Here is a 19,107-nt window from a genome sequence, read left to right on the forward strand (position 1 = left end):
GAGGTAGAGAGGAGATGTCGAGCGAGAGACTTCCGCACCTCTTCACTCGCCTGAACCACTTCTCCCTCGCCAGCACTGCTGCTGCTGCTGCCTACAGGCCAAGTCCAGTCCTGTATAGCGCCATCAGCCGCATTGCCGCTCGAAGTAGTCGCGGCCGCCGATGCGGGGACAGTCCAGCTACGCAATCTCTTCTCGAGTACATCGACGTATACGGCGCTCTTGCGCTCCATCTCCTCGATCCCCAATCGTGCCACCTCCAGACGCGCACTGACCGCCATGGCCCTGTTGGCCTCGATGGCGCTGAGCGTCTCCGCCTTGAGTTGCTGGCTCTCCCGTGCCCTCTCGCGCTCGCGCTCTCGCTCTGCCTCTGCTCCTCCATCGTTTACTTGTGCAGAAGCTCTGGATGCAGCTCGTGCATGCGAGGCGATGCGCACTTCTTGCGCTAGCTGCTTTGCTTCGGATGCAGCGAGCTCACGGAGAGCGCCCTTGTCGACAGAGATGGAGCGTACCCATTGCTTCAGAGACTCCGCGGCGCGCAGCACCAGGAGGAAGATCTTCCGGAGTAGCGGCCGTGTGAGGAGGTCCAGCACACTGAGTGAAGGGAGCGAGCGGGAGTGCTCCCCCTTTGTGTCGTCTCCTGCCTTCGGCGGCGATTCAGGAGGAGTGATCGGCTGTCCGCTGCGAATGAGAAAGGCTTCGCGTGCGAGAGACTCACACTGCTCGTTCAGGTAGCTTAGCACCGGGAGAACACTGAAGAGGGATGCAATGCCCCAGCTGGCGGCGATGGAAGCATTGCCGCTGCCCGCAGGGCTGGTTACATTGCGACAACACTGGAGTATCTTGAAAGCGCGGATTAAGATTAGCGTCCAATCCGCCTCCAGGGACTCAAGCGCGACTGATGTGTCTGCCTCGCGCGAGTCAAAGATCTCGACTGCTGCGCAGATGCTCTTGTGAACTCCTAGAAGTTTGGTGAGAACAATGATGTTCGGCAGAGGTTTCTCTTGCGCTGCTGGAGAGGGCGGTTGCCAATCGAGACCATGTGCAAGAACCTCAAGGAGCTTTCGACGGTTGCTTGAAGATGCGAGCAGTTTCACGTTGCCTAGCAAGACATCGTGGTACGTCCTATTGTTGAGAAGCGGGCCCGCGACAGCGACTGCTAGCTTTTCAATTTGGCTTCCCTCTTCAACAGACGGCGTACTCGGTACTCGCAGACGGATGCTGCTTGGACCGACCCACGCCGCAAGGGCGCCATTGGTGGACCAGCTGGGCTCAGTGGGAAAGATGACTGGACTTTCGACCGATTCTTCCTCGAGGGTGACCGCATCGATGAGCGACTCAGACCTTCGCAATGTCGCCTTGTTCTCGTGCAAACCTTGCCAGACGGCCCGAAGCTTGCCTTTGCCTCTATCAGCTCCTACCAGAGAGACGAGACCGCGGTGGTCTTGGATGAGACGACTGTTCTGTAGATGCGAAGCCCAGTCCAGCTGCTCCCGTAGATCCTTGACCTGCTTCTTTCTCGACTCGAGTGTACTGAATGAGTCGCACAGGGAGCCCCGACCACTGATGTCCGTCCTCCTCTCCACTGTATACATAAAGAGGGAGGTACGGGTCATGACATCCGCTGTGGCCGACGTCTCGGCCGAAGCACAGATGAGATGGATGCTCTCTCTGTTCTCTGCCTTCGAGCTGCTGAAGGCGACGAGACCTGCACCTTCGTGTCCGCTGCTGCCGCCACTGCTCCCACTTTCCTCGCTAGAGGCTTGCGCGGGCATGTTGATGCTCTCGAGAGGTCGGGCAACAATGACCGCTTCGTCTCCTTCGTTGGTAATGGTCACCTCGCATAGGCGGATCGAATTTTGGCGGTTTGCCCTATTTGTGGTGGCGATGAGGAGTACCGGCTCGTTCGCAACAGCGTGCATGGCCGCCTGTTGGAGCTTCACAGGACGGCCAGGTGCTGATGCTGGCTCTCCATCGGGGCTTCCCATCGAAGGAAAGGAGAGAGAGGTGGTTTGTACGTGAAAAGAGCTGGAGGAAGAGGAGGCGTTGACATGAATCGATGTATCTCGATGTATCAGGTGAGCCTACGAAACGGACAATGGACGTCGAGGTGAGCATGCGTACCGGGGACACTGGGGGAGAGCGAGAAGTCTGCGAATACTCACCCTTCCGTCCTCGCCAATGAGGAGCAGTCCTTCTGGCTTTTTGGCCCCTTTTGCCAACAAGACTGGGCCGCTTGCAGCGCTCCGCTCTACTTTGATCACCTTGGACTTCTTTGCCTTTGCCTTGCCCTCCTGGGCCATTCCAGGCAGCTGCGCAGAGGGCAAAGCAGGGGTTTCCTGCATCGTCTCGCCAGCAGCCACAACGCTCAGTCCGCCTCCTGGAGATGCTCTCAAAGAAGAGGGCAGCCACCGAGCCGCGATGACGGAAGGGCCAAAGGGACCTAGACCATTGCTTGCTAGAGGCCAAGCGGCGGCGAGGGACCAGCCTTCATTAAGGGCACTGGCATCGCCTCTCCTTGACCAGATGCATACAACGCCTTGCGTGATTGTTGGCCCCACGGCAAGAGCTGTTTCTTCATCTGGCTCTACAATGGCCACGAGGGAATTGCCGAGCGAGTTGAAGGAGAGGAAGCGGACCGAATAGCCTCCGGTAGGTATCGGTAGGACTGGGACAGAAAGCAGGAGTGGTTTGGCGGTCCAGGCTGCCAGAAGAGGCTTGATAGCAATGGTCACTGCCGGACTGGCAGAGGTAGACGAGGAAGCAGCATGTCTAGGGGGTTGTGACTGCGGAGCCCGGTACGCTACCAGGCCATCGCTGCTGAAGGCTACGGGACCTTTTGGCTCATGCCTTGAGGCCGAGGAGGCGGCCGAGGCGTGGGGGAGACCGAGGTCGAGGAGACGCCGCGAGGTAGAGAGGAGATGACCATCGTCATCTGACGAGCCACGACGCCTCTTGCGAGCGGCATTGGTCATCTTGGCCACGCAGTCGCCTGTTCGATGGAGAGGATACCAGTCACCCAACGACGAAGGTATAAGTGGACCTTCGGAAGCAGCCTCGATGCGAGACAGATCCCACGTGGCTTGTGCGGCAGCCCGCCTTCCGTTCCGTGCGTGGGACGCGAAGGCTTCCTGACTTTGGTGGTACCGCGACCACGACGACCTTGATACCTCTCGGCTTTCATATTCAATCAGCGCTCATCACCACCTCACCTTCGGACGTGGCGAGGGCGAGCTTTGTGCTCTGCAAACCACAACGTCATCGGAGATGACGACCAGGGTCGCACTGGACAGAGAGGAGGAAGGTCGTCTAGGGTTTCTGGTCAGCGACTGGGACGTCTTCCTAGACAAGATCCGCCATGGCAGAGGGTCGATGGTGTGCATATACTTCGAACTCAAGGAGGTTCAAGGCGGAGACTCGCCTACGGACACTATGGAAGTAAGTGACTGTGCCCAATCACGCAAGAGTCAGAGAGATTGACCCGTCCTCGCTCTGCTAACAGATCGCAGGCTATCACCTCTTCTCCAATGGTGTCCGAGCCGCTCCGGACCACGCCAGAGTCAATCTTCGTATCCACGGAGCTGGTACGGTGGAATTCAGAGCTCAGCTTCTAGAGCATAGTCTTTCTCTCCAAGTAGATGATCCCATTCGCTGCCTCTTTTCCGGGTACGGAGCAAAGATCAGCAAGAGAAGCACAAATACCGTAAGGTGGGCAGCAGAAGAACTGATCTGTAAGATCGTCCGCCCGCCTCCTGTCCCAGGCAGGGTTCAGACTCCAGACGACAAGGTGTGGTTCCAGAGACTGCGTGAACTGAATTTCTCGCAGACGCAGCATGCACAGCCTGGGTCGTCCAGCTTCTCTACAAATGGGTCCGGAAGAGGTGCAACGCCTCCTGTCGCCGACAGCGGCGAAGGCCCTGCCAGCTCGCAGATACCAACGCAAGATCTACCTGCCAACACTACTGCCGACAACTCATCTGCCCCACCTGCTCCTGCCACACCTCCTTCTGCAGCTGAGCCACCGGGTGAAGCAGTCAGTGCAGCCTCTACCTCACAAGCCTTGAGAGAGGAGCCCACTTTGCAGGCCATTCCCATCAAACAGGAGCCTATAGACTCTCCATCTGCAAGATCCGACCATCGTAGGAATGGGCGCGAGCCTGGTCAGGGCAACGGCGACGCAAGCGAACTCCAAGGGCAGGCCCAGCTTCTGCGGGAACAAGCTGCTCCAGGGGGCTCGCAAGAGTCCTGGTTCGGTACCCCAGGACAGTCTTCCTCGTCGAGTAGGCTCCCTGCTGTGGCAGCTGAGCGCGACCTCGGCATCGGCTCTTCTAGGCTGGTCGATCGTCAGACAACGCCGTGTGCTAGTGCAGCGTCGAGCTCGCGCAAGAGACCCGGATCTCCTGAAGAATTGGTTTCTGGAAGGCCTTCGGCTCTTGCCAGAACAGAGGACGAGAGCGCAGGATCTGCTCCAGCTGAACATGCACCGATAGCCGCTACAAGTCATGTCCCGAACGGGGATGGGTTCGAGACTCAGGCTCTACTAGCTGAAGCAGAGGCGGAAGGATCGGGAGCTTCGGGTGACCCTCTGGCGTCTGTACCTAACACTGCAAGCGATCAGAATTACCTGCAACATCTTGCCGTTGCGTTATCACCGACCTCCTCGAACCGGCCGATCACTCAGATCATGTCCTCCAAGTTCAACCATGCCCACAATTTCCTCGCTGTTCTCGTCTCTGCAGCTGAGCCCAGACCGACCATCACAGGATCGGCCAGCTTCTCACAACACATTGCCATTGCAGACTCGACGGGCTGGCTGAAGATTATGCTGTTCGCATCCGATCCCCGCCATCTTCTACCTGATGTGACCCCTGGAACGATTGTGCTTCTTCAAAACATCCAGATCAAGCACTGGGCTGGCTCTACCGAAGATGGCAAGCAGGGCGCTGGCAACGAGGGCTCCTGGTCGTGGGCAGGCCTCCCACCAAAGGATGGTCCGACCGTATTGCCAGTCGCCGGGACGCTTTTCCCAAAACTGCGCGAGAAGGAGCTTCGCGAGATGCTAGCTATGAGCGACTGGTACCATCGCCGCGGAGGTAAAGCGGAGTTGACAGCCAGGTTTCCCAAGGCGAAGCTACGTCCGCTGAAGCGACTGTGTGACGTTGGCGGGGAGAACGAGTTCTTTGACATGATTGGCGAAGTACTTGCTGTCTACCCTCCCGAGAGCGGCAATGGTGCAGATGCGCCGGTCAACAAGCCAGCAGACGTCTTCATCACGGATTACACATCACACCCCGAGACTCGGGCGGCCTTTGATCAACATCTTGGGTATGAGGAGTCTGAGTACGAGGCACGCTTCGCAGACGGTCCAGGGGGCGGCATGGTCTTCCGCATCGCCTTGTGGGGCAGACAGATCGTGGCAGTACACGGCTTGCATGTGGGACAGTACGTCCACATTCAGAACATCAAGAGCAAGTGGAACGCCGACTATGGCATCAGCGGCGCTGTCGGCTCTCGGGACGATCTCAATCTGAAAGTCAAGGACGCGAGCGAGCATCCTCACCTTCCCCAGCTCATCGAGTGAGTGACAACAGGCCAATCATCGATATTGACACACACACTGACATCAATCCGCCCCCTCGTCTCACACAGGCGCAAGAACGCATGGGTCGCAGAGCGAGAGGCAGTCCTTGCGCATCGGCGAGCAGAAGAGGAGGAGAACGAAATGGCGTGGCGAGAAGCACACGACGATATACCCGCAAATCGAAGCGCCGCTCCAACTCAGCGAATGACTGGCTCTCTAGGGAGGGACGTGCAAGAGCCCACTGAGGAAGAGACGGCAATCACCGCTGCTCAGGGCGGTACAGAAGAGCAAAAGCCAGACGAGGACAGCGAAGCTCGCCCCGAGGCTCGAGAGGCGGATGTTCAAGGAAATGCGCAGGAGCCAGATTCAGCACCACAAAGCCAGGAGCAAGAGCCGCCATCTGAGGACGAACTGATGTCCGAGCGAGACGAAGAGTCGCAGGCACAGTCGCAAGTCCAGAACGCACTACCAGAGGCCGAGGCAGAGCAGGTTCAGGCAGAGCAGGTCCAGGAAGAGCAGGTCCAGGAAGAGCAGGTCCAGGAAGAGAGAGTCGAGGAAGAGCAAGTGCCCGAACGCCCTGCAGACATCACCTCGTCAACTATCGTCGAGCCTATCGAGGAGCAACTCATCGATCCTTCCTCAGCAGAGTCCAACAACCAATCTGGATCTACCTCGCACCACTCCTCCTGGCCCGAAGCAGGGCAGCGCGCTCCCTCCCCCGGTCCTGGCCCTGGCCGAATCCTCGAATCCGATCTCGCTCCTCTCACCACCCCTCCTCTTCCTCAGCAGCAGCAGCAGCGGCAGCAGCAGTACCGTGTGCACCTCCAACTCGCTCCCTCCGCACACGACCATCCTCTGCTCAGCTTCCAAGAGCTGCAGGACCTCACGCCTCACCCTTCCAAGCCGGGGCGCGAGGGAGCCACGTATGCCCGTGTGCGCGGAGAGGTCATCGATGTTATGCCCCGTCGACCGGAGGAGTGGGTGCGCTCTGCTCCGCACACCGGGGAAAGGAAGTTGACATTCGCTCTCTTGCTTAGAGAGTCGGCACAAGTGGGCGAGGAGCAAGGAGAAGCAGCAGAGGGGCAGACGGAGACGGAGGAGAGGCGCTGTCTGCCGCTGATCGTGGCAGATGGGGCGGCGAGGATCTTCCTTGGCCTCGATGGTGTTGAGGAGGAATTGGGTGAAGAGAGACTCGTCGCGACGGCGAGGAGAGCGGTTGAGGGTCTGCTTGGACGGAGTCTTGCCATTCTCGATGGGTCTGGCGAGGAAGAGCAAGGTGGAGACCAGGAGCGCGAGAGGGAGGCAAGGAGTCATGAGTGGGGTGTGGCGGTCTGGCTTGGCAGAAAGGGGAGGAAGATGCACAGCGTCTGGGGCTGCGAGATCGTCGATGGATACGAGAGCAGGACAGAGACCTGAGCGTACTGTGAAACCTCGTATTCGAGGCTCTCCCCAAGTTGTACAATCGTAGGCTACCTGTATAATCACAAAATTTACCATTCACAGGTGTCTCTACAGTGTGTCTGAACCACCTTGGCGAATCAAATTCTCCTCCGATCTGTCATCACTCGCACAATACATCCCGTACCAGCAATCTCAGTCAGCTATCAAGAACAGAGGGACGAAGGGAGATTCCCAGTCAGCGAACCATCCGTCTACTGCTAAGCTCCTCTCGCACTCTCCCTTTCCCCTTTCCTTCCGACGAACTCACCTTCTCATGCCATGCCAGCAAAATTCCACTACTTCCCGTCTCTGGTTTGCTCAATCCCTTGTAGATCCACTTCATCAATGAGTCGCGCTGGTCTAGAGAGAGGGACTTGAGAAGTGAGGGAATATCGGTTGCTTTTACCGAGTTGAGGACTGTGAGGAGGGTGGAGAGGGTGCTTTCCTGCGGGGTGAGGTAGATGTAGAGGGGTTGAAGAGCGGGAGAAAGAGTGAGCGAAAGTGTCGGAGAGGAATACAGATTGGCGAGGCAGCTGCATGCTCACCTTTGCTTGGTCGTAGTCTGAGCCGCCGTATACTGGATCTGCTAGAATCAGTTGCAGGGCGCCAGAGGGGTCGGACCTGTCAGGGCGAGAAGGTGGCAGCTCGTCAGCTCTCCGTAGACCTTACCAGTTTGTTACTCTCAAGAGCTACAGCTGTTGCATGTGAAGCATGCTACTCCTGTTCTGCCATAGCTCACCTGTTGATACAACCCCTCGCCTCTGCACTCTTCTTGTCCGCCTCGGCAGCCGCGCTGGCGGGATCGAGGTGGTAAGCGGGGATGAGGTCCGACTCTAGGAGTACGTCTTCCTCCCAGATGTCTACATTGATCGAGCGGAATGAGTCTGTCATCTTCACAGTCTCGATTATGATGGGGAGGAGGAAGAAGGTAGAAGGTAACGAGCGTTGAGTTGCGTTGCGTTGCAGTGCGTTGCGTTGTGTGGATGGTTGGTGCATCGCATCGCCTCCAAGGCCGGAATCGGAAGCACCAAGCGCGGGGGGCGGGGGACTTCCCACGTGGCTCATGGCCGAGGCGCGAGCGAGGTGTTGATCGGACAAACATGGAGAAAGTAACACTTTGTCTGGGAAGGACCTCTGACCTTCATCCCCCTTCATCTACTACTCCAGGCCGCCTATTGCCCTGGTAGCCATACTGTGGCCAGCATGGAGACACCTCGACCTCGGAGTACGTCTTCTGCATCAGCCTCTGCCTCGTTCTCCATGTCCCACGACTCGGAAGCTCCTGCCGCTCGCGAGGCCAGAGTAACGCCCAACTCATCCCCCTCCGCTGGTACCAGCACAACTCCTAAGACACCAGCACCGGTATCTCTATCCTCATCTCTAGTGTCGACGACTACTGGCACTCCCACGACGGTAAGGCGCGGCATCCTGCGCAGGCCAGAGACACCCTCCAGTTCCTCGCGTGTGGGGTGGGGTTACAGGGAAACCAACACGGGCGATGTGAGCAAGATCAGCTCACTCGCCGATACTAGCGCTGCTAGATCGGTTTCTGCCTCTCTCAGCATCACTTGGGAATCGAGGAGGACAACGGAGGATCGAAGTGACGTGTCTGCTTCTTCCATGGCTAGCAGTAACACGAGTCGCAGTAGCAGGCGAGTCGTCTCTGCTGATCAGTCGAGCTCATCGCTCGCCGACGAGAGCTCCTTTGCCTCCTCATCCTACGGTTCAAGGTCCCGCGCTAGCAGGATCAGACCTGCCGTAACCGCCTCCCTCCGCGATCCGATGCAGACGCCCCGCCCCTCGACGCTCAAGCCGCGCCCCATGGCAAGGGATGCTTCCCTCTCCATGTCCATTGGCAATATGAGCAGCGAGCAGACAAATCAGAGCGTCCTCTTCGATGCTGTCCTTCCAAACGTAGACTTCACGGCTGCCTTTCCTTCGCCGAGAAGGAAGAGCAGCGCGAGCGAAGATGTCCAGCCTACCCCACGCCCCGTGAAGAGGACAATAGAGGTCACAAAGCCCACCACCGAAGAGACACCGCAACGACTCCTCCCACCAGGAAAGCAGTCTCCAGGGTCGAAAGTGTCCGGAGGTACTGGTTCAGATGCTTCGCAAGCGCAGCAAGCGAATCTCGCTGACGGCAGCTTCAGTATCAATGAGTCGCTCTGGAGAAGCGAGGGCGCAAGGTTCCTGAAGCGCTATCAAGAGGTCGAACAGGAAGAGCAGCAGCAGCAGCAGCAGCAGCAGCAGCAGCAGCAGCGACCGAGTGTAGAGTCTCCTCCGGCTCCGGAAGAGGTACACACGAGTCCTGCATCAACCTCGGTTGCCAAAGTGTCTCCACCACGTTCTGCAACGCCGGATCGATCGCTGCCCTCTTGGAGCGAGACGAAGACGCCGAAGCCAGCTTCTAGGACTAGGAAAATTGCTTCATCTCTTGATCAGAGCACAGAAGAGGGCGCATCAACGAGCCATTCAACAACGCATGGGGTGGATCGCTCAACAAATGAAGTCGGCATGACCCGACCGCCTGGTAACGAGCAAGAAGATACCGAGGAGCCTTCAACGACGAAGGTCGAAGAGAGGGTCAAAGAGGCCGCGACAGACGATAGCCACGCTGATGCTGAAGAGACCGTTGACGAGGCCTCGTTCAGCACGCCTGGAGCCATTGAGCGTTCCATCTCCTACTCTCACGCATCTCTTCGAAGCAGTCCCGATGCGCAGTCTCCAGACAGCTTCGCTTCTCTGCGCTCCAGAAGGCCAATGACACCTTCCAGCGCTCAAGGTCCTTCACCGGGCAACATGAGCTTCTCGACGGCCCGGGACCACGAGAGCTCGCCTGCTGCTGCGAAGCTGGAGAGGAAAGGCGTGCCACAGATGCTACAGGACCTTGTCCCGCCTGCGCCTATGCCGGGGGCTAGGCTGGCGGCAGGGGTTGAAAAGGTTGAGACACCTCAGGCTGCCAACGAGGTGGATGGCAAAGCAATAGCAGTAGTGCATGCGTCATCGGCAACAGCTCCCACTCCTCCAGCGGATCAGTCACATCATGAGACCGACCAGAGCGAAGCAGACGCGCTCCTCCGCCTCTCCGCGGTCCGCTCGGCCCTTGAGGAATTCACTACAGCCCAATCGATCCGGCTCGGTACTCTGTCCGTTCGCCTCGAGCAAGACCAATCGGAAGCAACACGCCTCCGCTCACTTCTGTCCAATGAGCTACAGAGCCGCGTTGCTCTTCTGGACGAGATGACAAGTACCAAGCTAGAGCTCGATCGATTGAGGGAGGAAAGAGAGCGAGTCAGAGCTGAGCGGGAGCAGGAGAGGCTGTGGGTCGGACAGCGGGACGAGGAGCTCAGGAGTCTTGTCAGGAAGCTTGAGCAGCAGCTTGAGAGGCGCTTCTCCGCCAGCACTTCTGGTGCGAAGCTGGTGGAGTCCGGCCAGTCTGGGCAGGCGCAGGAGCTCAAGGCTGAATTGGAGAAGGAGCGCCAGGCGAGAGCTATGGAGAGGCGAGACCTTGAGATTCGACTTGCGGCAGCCATGAGCGGTGCGAACACTGCTTCTCCCAACTCTGACAACGAAAACAAAGCCCTCGATACGGCTCTCGTCAATCAGAAGGCGTTAGCAGAGGCGGTGCGCCAGGCTCGAGAAAGCATCGAGCGGGACCACGAGGTCAAGGTCTACAGGATGGAGAGGGAGCACGAGGAAGCACTGGAGGCTCTACAAGACCAGCTGGACCGCGCTGAGGCGGACCGGTCGGGAGTTTCGAGCGAGCGAGACAGCAAGCAAGTGGCAGTGCTAGAGGCTGAAATTGCAAGACTTGAGCGCGCTCTGCAGGACGCCAGCGACTCCCACAGCAACACGAGCGGTGAGAAGAATACCGTGCTGGCAGACGATCTGGCTCAGCTTCGAGGTCAGAAGGAAGAAGCAGAGCGCTTGGCTGGACAGCGATTGCAGATCATCAATGACCTCGAGGTTGACATTGGGCGATTCCATGGCGAGCGAGCTACCAATGCACGTCAGTTGGACAGCTTGAAGGAGGCGGCAGAGGCAGTCGAAGGAGAGGTCGTGCAACCTCTCAGGACGGAGGTCGCTACGCTGGAGACAGCCGTCAAGAGGCTAGAAGGCGAAAAGGCAGCTGCAGAGAGGCAGAGCCAGCAGGACGCTGAAGGCTTCGAGCATGAGATTGCCCAGAGCGAGGAAGAGAGAGAGCGGGCTGAGTTCCTCCTTCAAGAAGCACAAGTCGAGAGGAAGAATCTGGCAGAGGAGGTGCAGGTTCTCCAGCAGAGCATAGCCGAGCTCGAGACGGAGTCTTCCCAACAGGCTGAACGGATTGCCGAACTCGAGCAGGAGCTGGCTGCCGCTCGCGACCAGCTCGACTCGTCCTTGGTCACCGCTTCCTCCTCTCGAACGTCCCTCGAAGCGCAACTCTCATCTCTACAAGAAGCCCTCGAGCTCGCCAACGTGACCAAATCCTCGATCCACAGCCGCCTCGTCGCCGTCGAAGCCGAGGTCAAGACGCTCAGCACTCGCAACGAGGTGCTGGTGCGAGAAGCGAGCGATTCGGACATGAAGCGCTTGAAGCTGCAGAAGGCGAATGAGGTCCTCTACGCTGAATTTGAGAAGATGGGGATTGCGCTTGAGACGAAGCAGCTCGAGGTGGAGATGCTCAAGAGGAAGGTCAAGAAGCCGGACGTGCTGGGGGAGGGCCACAAGGATGGCACCGCCACGGCTGTGGAGGCTCTGAAGGCCAGGCATGCGAGGGACACCTTAGCGGCCGTCGATCGAGAGGCAGAAGACTCGCACACGGCCGAGGTTCTTCTGGAAAAGGGTCCCAACCCGCTCCGTGCTCGAGGCAGGAAGACCATTGACCCTTGGGCTCAGCAGCAGGTCGCCCTTGCCAGCAGGGACAGCGACACCGACAATGGCAGGACTCCGACTGCAGCCACATCGCGAGCTGGCACCACCATCTCCAGTAGCCGTGCTGCTACCAAGGCAAGTGAAAGTCATCAGTCTGAGGAAATCTCTGCTCGAAGACTGTCCAGCAGAACAGCAACAGACAAACCACGGAGCGTTCTGGGTCCCTCCTCAGTAGGGAACACCTCGCACAGTCGTACCAGTCGAGTTTCTCGAGCCTCAAAGTACTCTGTAGACCTGTCTGAGACAGAGGATGCCAGCAAGTCGCAAATCAGAGAGACAAGCAGAGCTACCGGAAGCGCTATCGGAGGCGCTACCGCGACTGCTGCAGTGGCTCGTCGAGGCTCCAGCTCATCCCTCTCGTCGAACCTGACGACCGCTTCTTCCACTTCTTCCCGAAGCAAACACTCTGTGCATGACCCGCGCAGCTTGACTGGAGCGACAATGCCGATGGAGATGAGAAGGGAGAGCGGAGCATCCATAAGTAGTCAGCAGAGCGCAAGCCAGAGCGCAACCCAGAGTAGGGACGAACCAATGTCCCTGGATGAGCTACGAACCGAGCTCGGCACTAGCACTAGCGCTAGCGCTAGCGTAGACAGGAGTGCAAGTGCAAGTGCAAATGCAAGTGGCACTGGCACTGCGAGGTTACGAGGCTCATATTCCTCTTCTTCTTCTCTGCTGAAAAGTAGAAGTCTCGCCACGCGCAGTATTAGCGTCTCGCAACCTTCCTACTCACAGTCCAGGCCGAGGCAACGTCAAGGACACGGCAGTGATGCGGGCTCGGAATTGATGGATTTAGTGGAGAGTGATGCTGATGCTGATGCTGATGCTGAGCTTGAGCTTGAGCTTGAGGGACACACGGACGAGAACGAGGAGGAGGAGGACGAAGAGGACGAGGTAGGACAGACTACACCTACTTCTCGCTCGCAACACACTCGTATCAGCGGCAGCGAGACTCAGGCTGTAGAGCGCGAAGAATCGGCTAGTCTTCTCTCCTCCTCCTCCTCCTCCTCCTCTGCTCAGCGGGAGAAGAGGCTTGAGGCTGCAGAATTGAGAGTTCCCCGCTCGTTGCTTGCTTCTGCTCGGTCTAATCGCAGGAGGGAAGAAGAGAGGGAGAGGGAGCGGGAGAGGGAGCGGGAGTGGGCTTTCTGAGATTTTGCCTCTTGGGATGGGGATAGGGATGGGGATTTGAGGCGGTGTATACCCTGTGCTTTTGCTGCTGCTGCAATTGCGCATTCTTGTCTTTCAATGATTCATTCATTCATTCATCGCTCGCTGTCTGCTTGATTGCTTTTGCAGAGAGAGAGAGAATCATATACCCCTTTGACGAGACGAATAGGACGTGAGTGAGTGAGTGAGTGAGTGGTATCGCTGAATTATTCCAAGCAAGTGTGTGTATCTCCCCTACCTCCTCACATGACCACACACCCTCCCCCTCCTGCTCCTCTTCCTCTGTTCCCACTCTCTCTATCCACCCTCTCCTGCTGTTCCTCCCTGAGTTGTCCCACCAATCTCTCCACTCCAGCCAAATCAGTGACTGCTCTCCCACCATCCCAATCGACGAGGAGTAAGTCCGAGTCCTTCAGACGGGAGACGAGGGCAGAATCGTCTAGTTGAGACCACTGGGACTGGGAAGAGGGTGGGTCCTCGATTGGCGGTTCGGGTTGGAGTTGGGATGGAGTGGATGTGGTAGCATCGGAAGTGGCAGTGTTGGACTGGTAGGCTCGCACTCTTGTGAGCATCTCCCCCCGTGACAGGCGCGTAGGGTCTGAGCTAGCCGTTGCGGACGGGGTACGGCGAGGAGTAGCACTAGCAGCAGGGTCTTCCCGCGAGATGTGTGCTCTTGACTTTGCCTTTGCCTCCCCTAGCCCGAATCCCAGTATCGATCCCAACCCGGACTCTTCTCCCCCACTTCCAGTTCCACTTCCCTCACCACCCTGCTTGAGGTACCCCAGTATGGTCTGCACTTGGCCAGGTGTAGGAGGCTCCTTTGCCCTCTCTTTGACCTCTAGCTGCAGCTCGAGACCATGGGTAGAAGAGGAAGCTTCGCGTAGGAAATCCGATCCGGATGATTCGGTAGGGTTGTTGAAGTTGGAGTAGGCTGCACTGCTGCTGCTGCCCGAGCTGTTGCTGCTGTCACCGCTGCGTTGGGCGCGCTGTAGGAGGGCGAGGGCGTGGAGGGAGGTTGGGGAGGAGGGATTGTGGCTGGGAGTGGTGGGAAGGTGGAGGTGGGAGGTGGTCAGTGGCTGAGCATGAATGAATGGCTGAGCGGGATTTCGCTCAAAGACTGACTAGAGTGTGATGAGGGGAGCAGTCTTGTGGAAGCGCAGACTCATGTTATGGTGGGTGGTGGGTGGTGGAGTGCTGGCTGGTAGGAGAAGAGGTGGATGGTGGTGGCGGTGGTCAGTACGCGGTGGTCAGTGTAACTGGTTGTGGTCAGTGGTCCTACTTTCCCTGTCTCGTCTGTTTCCGTATTCTCCACATCTCTTCTGAGACTAGGCCGTGTGTGGCCTTGCCATTGCTGCTCCGCCCCTCGGCTGATTGCCTGCAGTGCGGGGCTGCTGGGCGCGAAACACAAGACACAGGAGGCGACGCGAAATCCAGGCAGACGGGCAAAGACTCCCCCAGCCACGCAAGCACACACGCACAGAAGACCGCTTCCGTCGACGATGCAGCCTGAATCTTGCATCCATCCATCCATCCATCCACTCCATCCATACCAATTACAACGTGTATTACCATCCACTACTCACCAGGGGATACGATACACTCGCGTAGTAAAAGGGTCAAACACCATCACTGCGCCCTAACACCAACGTACTCCACACCACCCTTCAAGCACAGCCCACACACGCCTCCCTCGACGCGTCTCGCTTTTCTGCACCACCCACCCGCAATGTCCACCACCTCCACCCCCTTCAAGGGCGCCCTCAAGGGGAAGCGCAAGACGGACCTCTCCGAAATCGCAGCCGCCCTAGGCATCTCCGTTCACGCCAAGCGAGATGAGCTCGAAGACGACATCAAGAAGCACCTCGTGGCCAACCGTAGCAAATTAGAGAATGATGGCAGATTCGAGGGACTCTACAACTCCCTCGACCGTGGGGAGAGAAAGGCCGGAAAGTCCTACGAAGGGTGAGCAACGCAGATACAGCATGCACATCTAGCACATCCACGACCCTCACGCTAATACCACCCTCGCCCTCACTCCCCACCTCCTCGCGTTCAGATCCAGCGACTCTGATGCTGGCTCACCCCACACACCTCGCACCCCGCTCAAGCACACACAGACCATCGTCAGCCGCGTAAATGGCGCTGCCTCCGACGCCATGGCCGATGCCTCTGCCCTCGGCTCCCAAGTCAAGGCTCGAGCACAGAAGGCCGGTGAGGACCTCAACCTCTCCTCTACCATTCGCCGAGCTCAGAGGGCAACCGAGGACCTCTCCCTCTCCAACACCATCGAGGGGGTACAGGCCGAGGGACAGCACGCCCTCGACGAGGCCTCTCGAGCTGCCTCGACCGTCGTGCGCAGAAGCCGATCCATCAGCAAGGCCACCGAGAAGAAGGCCGTGCGTGCCCTAAACTCCACCCGCGAATTCTTCTCCGACTCCAACAATCTCATCCGTATCCTCCTGGTAGTCGAGGCCTTGGTGCTCCTTGCCAACATCTACCCCACTCGAAGCTACTCCTTTGGCGAGTCCAAGGCAGAGCATCTGATCAAGCACGCCTCCCTCGACGGCATCAACACTCCTCGTTGGTCCCTCACCTTGCCTGACCCCTTGGGCTTCTTCAAGGTCACTAAATTCTGGCAACCCATCATCCTCTGGACCGTCTGGACCGTGGGCATCCCTGCTATTGCAGCCCACCTCATCACCTTCCAGAGGAGACACGAGCCTTCCCCCGTCACATTCGCCTATGTCCGTCTGGCCCTCCTCACCTTCCTCACCTCTTCCTCTTCCCTCCTCGTAGGTGGAGTCAATGGCGGTAACCTCCCCACGTCCTTTGGCGTTGCTGCTGGTCTGCCTGTAGCTCAAAAGGTGGGACTGATTGGAAGCCTCAGGGCGAACACGAGCTACGGCTTGGTTCCCCTTGACGGTGGTGTGCAGATCCTCCTCACTGGACTCGTTGCTGCATTGGCCACCTACGAGGCTGTCGCCACGAGGGCCAGGTAGGGAAAAAGTTGGAATGGAATGACGGACAAGTGGTTTGAGCGTATCTATGAGTTCGGTGATATCAGACAAGGCGTTTCTTTAGTGGATCGTGGAGTGTAGACGATTTGAATGTATCATGGAAGGGTGGAAATAGGCGCAGTAGGATCTGGGGCTTGCGATGCAGGAGCGACGACGCGTCCGACTCCGACACTTGCGTCGACGGGCGTCTGTTCTAATCTATTGATTCATCCTGGATTTCCCGTCCGTCGTCCGTCGTCCGTCGTTCGTCGTCCGCCCTGTGCCAATCTTCGGCTTGTTCTTGTGCTTTTGCTTTTGCTTTTGCTCCCGGGAAAAAATTTATCACCCTTTGAATCAGCATGCTTGGTGATTGTATGCTCTGACTTCCATCTATTACTCACTCGACCATTGATCATCGACCGACGTATAGGAGAGGAGAGGCTTGCTGCCCAGAATGGACGCTACGACTGCTGCTACGACGACTGCGATTGCGACTGGGAGCACTGGAACTGGGAGCACCGACAATGGTCAGCACGATGGGGAGCAGCAGCAGCAGCGAGACACTTGTGCTACGACGACCAGTATGAATGCGCCCACGAAGGCGATGAGTGCTCCTACCAACACGGGAGATTGCAGCGACCCAGATGCAGCAGATACTAGTCTTATCGTCCATCCTCACGCGCACCCTCGTTCTCACTCTGGCAATGACAATGGCAATGCCAACGCCAACGGGAATGGAGAACGTCCCCACCACCATCCTCATCCTCATCCTCAACATCAACTCACCGCTCATTCAAACGGGGCTAGTACCGGAGCAGGGCAAGTCAAGTTCGGCATCGGGAGCGAGGATACAAGTATGCTCGAACTTTTCCCCGTGTTGGGGGTGAGTGACTTGTGGACTGACAGACGAAGGAGGAGACTGCGCTCATCTACCTTGCGCACTGATGAATCCTTGAACTCATCCACACGTCCGCTGCGCATTCTTGCAGGTCTCGCAGGGTGGCAGGCTGAAGATCGACTGGGAGACGGAGAAAGAGTCGGGCTTGTGAGTCGTGGTTGCAGTGCGATAGAGTAAGCTCGACTGATGAAGGGGTGCACAGTGCTGACGTCTGACAGTTGGTTGATATTGACAGGGCAATTCGACCAGAGGAGAGCCTGTTTGATCTGGTTCATAAGAGCAGGTTCGAACCCTCCTTCAGGTGCTACAGCAATGACAAACGACTGGGTGCTGATCTCCCGTACACTCTTGGCGCACTTTCTGCAGTCGCTTCACCGAGCTCGTCTTGGGCGGCAAGAGCATCGCAGCTGCTCTAGGATTGCTGCACAGTGGTACTCGCTTGCTGGACTCGTGAGTGCAAGACGGCTCTGCAGTCGGAGTGACTGCATATATGCCACTGACACCCCTCAACTCTACCCACTGCGCATACACTTGACGTCGAACACAGGGAGAATGCCGCACGTCGAAGCATGTCACCTCTGGAGTCGAAGATGTACGAGGCATGGAAGAATGGTGCTACTCTCCCTAGTCTGGCGGGCCTCATTCCTTTGACAACTCCAGGCAGCACGATGCATCGCGATAGACTCTTTAATCGCCTCGTCCCAGAGGAAAAGCAGCATGCACTGGCTCTCGGTCAACTCTACAAGCTTCCTGACGGGCAGGGAGTATCGCTTGAGCAGCTGCAGGCTTTTGAGAGGCAGTATCCTCAACTTTTATCACTCGTCAGCGCTAGATGCAAAGTGCTCTCGGTGGACGATGATGCGGGAGTATTGCGGAGCGATCGTGTAGCTGCTGAGTGCTTGGCACTGAGGAAGACGATCAGTATGATGGATGGAGCGGTGAGTCGAACTCACGAAGACATTGCACAACCCAAGGTAATTAGAGCGCTCAAGAAGGTCCTTACATGCATCTCGCCCCGCTCTGTCAGCTCAACGATATTGTCGCAATGATCGCAAATGCGGTACAGACAGTAAGTGCAAGATGCTGTCTTCGAAATCAGAATATCGATCGCTGACTGACAAATATCAATGTCTAATCACACCAGGTCAACGAGACTAGCGAGCTGCTCAGAGCCAGACTCGAAGGTCTGACGTTGGGTACGGCACCCTGTGAGGTCAAGGACAGCTATGCGACCCATCAGGATTTCACTGGCTCCAACTATCCTCATCCCAGGGGCCGCGTCGAGGAGCATCCAGAGGCCGAAGAAAGGACGGCCAACGACGTATACGTGAACAATGGCACCTGCGACGAACGCATGAATGACGACGACGACGATCACGACGGCCACCACCGTACTTCAGAGACAGGTCATGATCACCTCGAAGAAGACAATGTCATCGAGGACGACGCCATGTCCGAGGACCAAGATGGAGCAGCTGAACCCCAGATACGCAGCTCCTCTCCCACGGCTCAGAATTGTTCATCCGACGCACTTGACGAGGTCGTCCATAGTGCTGGTGTTGTAGCTCGAAACGAAGCGCAGAGCCACCCAGCGAGTGAAGTTTCTGACACAGAGCGCGTCGAGAGGCTACTCAGCGAACCTCCCGAAGGATCTGCACAGGCTCAGGACATTGATGTGCACCATCAAGACAGCTCAATTGGCCGTCCCATAACTACGCATGGCGCACCTCCGGAGGCGATCCCAGTACCGCGCCGACCAGAGACCGGCAGCGTGACTGGGTTCATGAGTCTGGGCAAGAAGCCCACGCTCGCTCTCCTGCCAGAGATGGCCGACACTTCCTCCTCTGCTTTACGAGGACCGACGGGCGATGCACACTCCAGCCCTGATGATGCTGCTGCCAGTGAGAAGGCTCACAAGGTCGTTGCGCTCGGCGAAGGAGGAGGTACCAGTGGCAAATCCCTCCCGTTCGCTCCTGCTGGGAGCAGTGGTAGAGGCTCGACTCCCTTTGTGATTGCTGGACGCAAGGACTGAGGAGGCAGTGCAAAGCACCAGCAATTGTGATCCGTTTCGATGTGAGATTTTTCGATTCCAATGAAATAAAGGGAGGTATGTCACA

The 19,107-nt window shown here is 57.7% G+C and overlaps 7 protein-coding genes across 7 annotated transcripts; 4 read left to right on the plus strand and 3 right to left on the minus strand.

Annotated features, from left to right (window-relative positions):
- Positions 1-1,184: 1,184 nt before the first annotated feature.
- On the minus strand, positions 1,185-3,016 carry BCV69DRAFT_82647 (hypothetical protein). The gene is made up of 3 exons (XM_025495564.1): positions 2,163-3,016; positions 2,059-2,081; positions 1,185-1,565 (listed from the first exon to the last, which is right to left on the minus strand). Exons 1-3 carry the CDS (start codon positions 2,970-2,972, stop codon positions 1,415-1,417), a joined length of 984 nt encoding a protein of 327 aa, XP_025345497.1. The 5' UTR covers positions 2,973-3,016; the 3' UTR covers positions 1,185-1,414.
- Positions 3,017-4,591: 1,575 nt separating this feature from the next.
- On the plus strand, positions 4,592-5,969 carry BCV69DRAFT_82680 (hypothetical protein). Its single transcript, XM_025495565.1, has one exon. The coding sequence runs from the start codon at positions 4,682-4,684 to the stop codon at positions 5,576-5,578; it is 897 nt and encodes a 298-aa protein (XP_025345498.1). The 5' UTR covers positions 4,592-4,681; the 3' UTR covers positions 5,579-5,969.
- A 1,147-nt stretch (positions 5,970-7,116) lies between these two features.
- BCV69DRAFT_301470 (actin-related protein ARPC5) lies at positions 7,117-7,909 on the minus strand (the record flags this gene model as incomplete). Its single annotated transcript, XM_025494565.1, has 4 exons — positions 7,117-7,179; positions 7,287-7,463; positions 7,564-7,639; positions 7,758-7,909. The coding sequence occupies 4 exons, from the start codon at positions 7,907-7,909 to the stop codon at positions 7,117-7,119; spliced, it is 468 nt and encodes a 155-aa protein (XP_025345499.1).
- A 2,456-nt stretch (positions 7,910-10,365) lies between these two features.
- On the plus strand, positions 10,366-13,152 carry BCV69DRAFT_82754 (hypothetical protein). Its single transcript, XM_025495566.1, has 3 exons — positions 10,366-10,434; positions 10,478-12,806; positions 12,956-13,152. The coding sequence occupies exons 2-3, from the start codon at positions 10,511-10,513 to the stop codon at positions 12,964-12,966; spliced, it is 2,307 nt and encodes a 768-aa protein (XP_025345500.1). The 5' UTR covers positions 10,366-10,434; positions 10,478-10,510; the 3' UTR covers positions 12,967-13,152.
- A 186-nt stretch (positions 13,153-13,338) lies between these two features.
- BCV69DRAFT_301472 (hypothetical protein) lies at positions 13,339-14,262 on the minus strand (the record flags this gene model as incomplete). The annotated part of the gene is made up of 2 exons (XM_025494566.1): positions 13,339-14,131; positions 14,219-14,262. The coding sequence occupies 2 exons, from the start codon at positions 14,260-14,262 to the stop codon at positions 13,339-13,341; spliced, it is 837 nt and encodes a 278-aa protein (XP_025345501.1).
- A 470-nt stretch (positions 14,263-14,732) lies between these two features.
- Positions 14,733-16,449, plus strand: BCV69DRAFT_285307 (hypothetical protein). The gene is made up of 2 exons (XM_025493343.1): positions 14,733-15,058; positions 15,153-16,449. Exons 1-2 carry the CDS (start codon positions 14,823-14,825, stop codon positions 16,093-16,095), a joined length of 1,179 nt encoding a protein of 392 aa, XP_025345502.1. The 5' UTR covers positions 14,733-14,822; the 3' UTR covers positions 16,096-16,449.
- On the plus strand, positions 16,448-19,098 carry BCV69DRAFT_314861 (hypothetical protein). Its single transcript, XM_025495153.1, has 7 exons — positions 16,448-16,975; positions 17,082-17,137; positions 17,226-17,273; positions 17,357-17,440; positions 17,538-17,928; positions 18,018-18,059; positions 18,135-19,098. Exons 1-7 carry the CDS (start codon positions 16,547-16,549, stop codon positions 19,020-19,022), a joined length of 1,938 nt encoding a protein of 645 aa, XP_025345503.1. The 5' UTR covers positions 16,448-16,546; the 3' UTR covers positions 19,023-19,098.
- Positions 19,099-19,107: the final 9 nt, after the last annotated feature.

Source organism: Pseudomicrostroma glucosiphilum (assembly GCF_003144135.1).
Source record: "Pseudomicrostroma glucosiphilum strain MCA 4718 unplaced genomic scaffold BCV69scaffold_17, whole genome shotgun sequence".
NCBI classification, from domain to species: Eukaryota; Fungi; Basidiomycota; class Exobasidiomycetes; order Microstromatales; family Microstromataceae; genus Microstroma; species Microstroma glucosiphilum.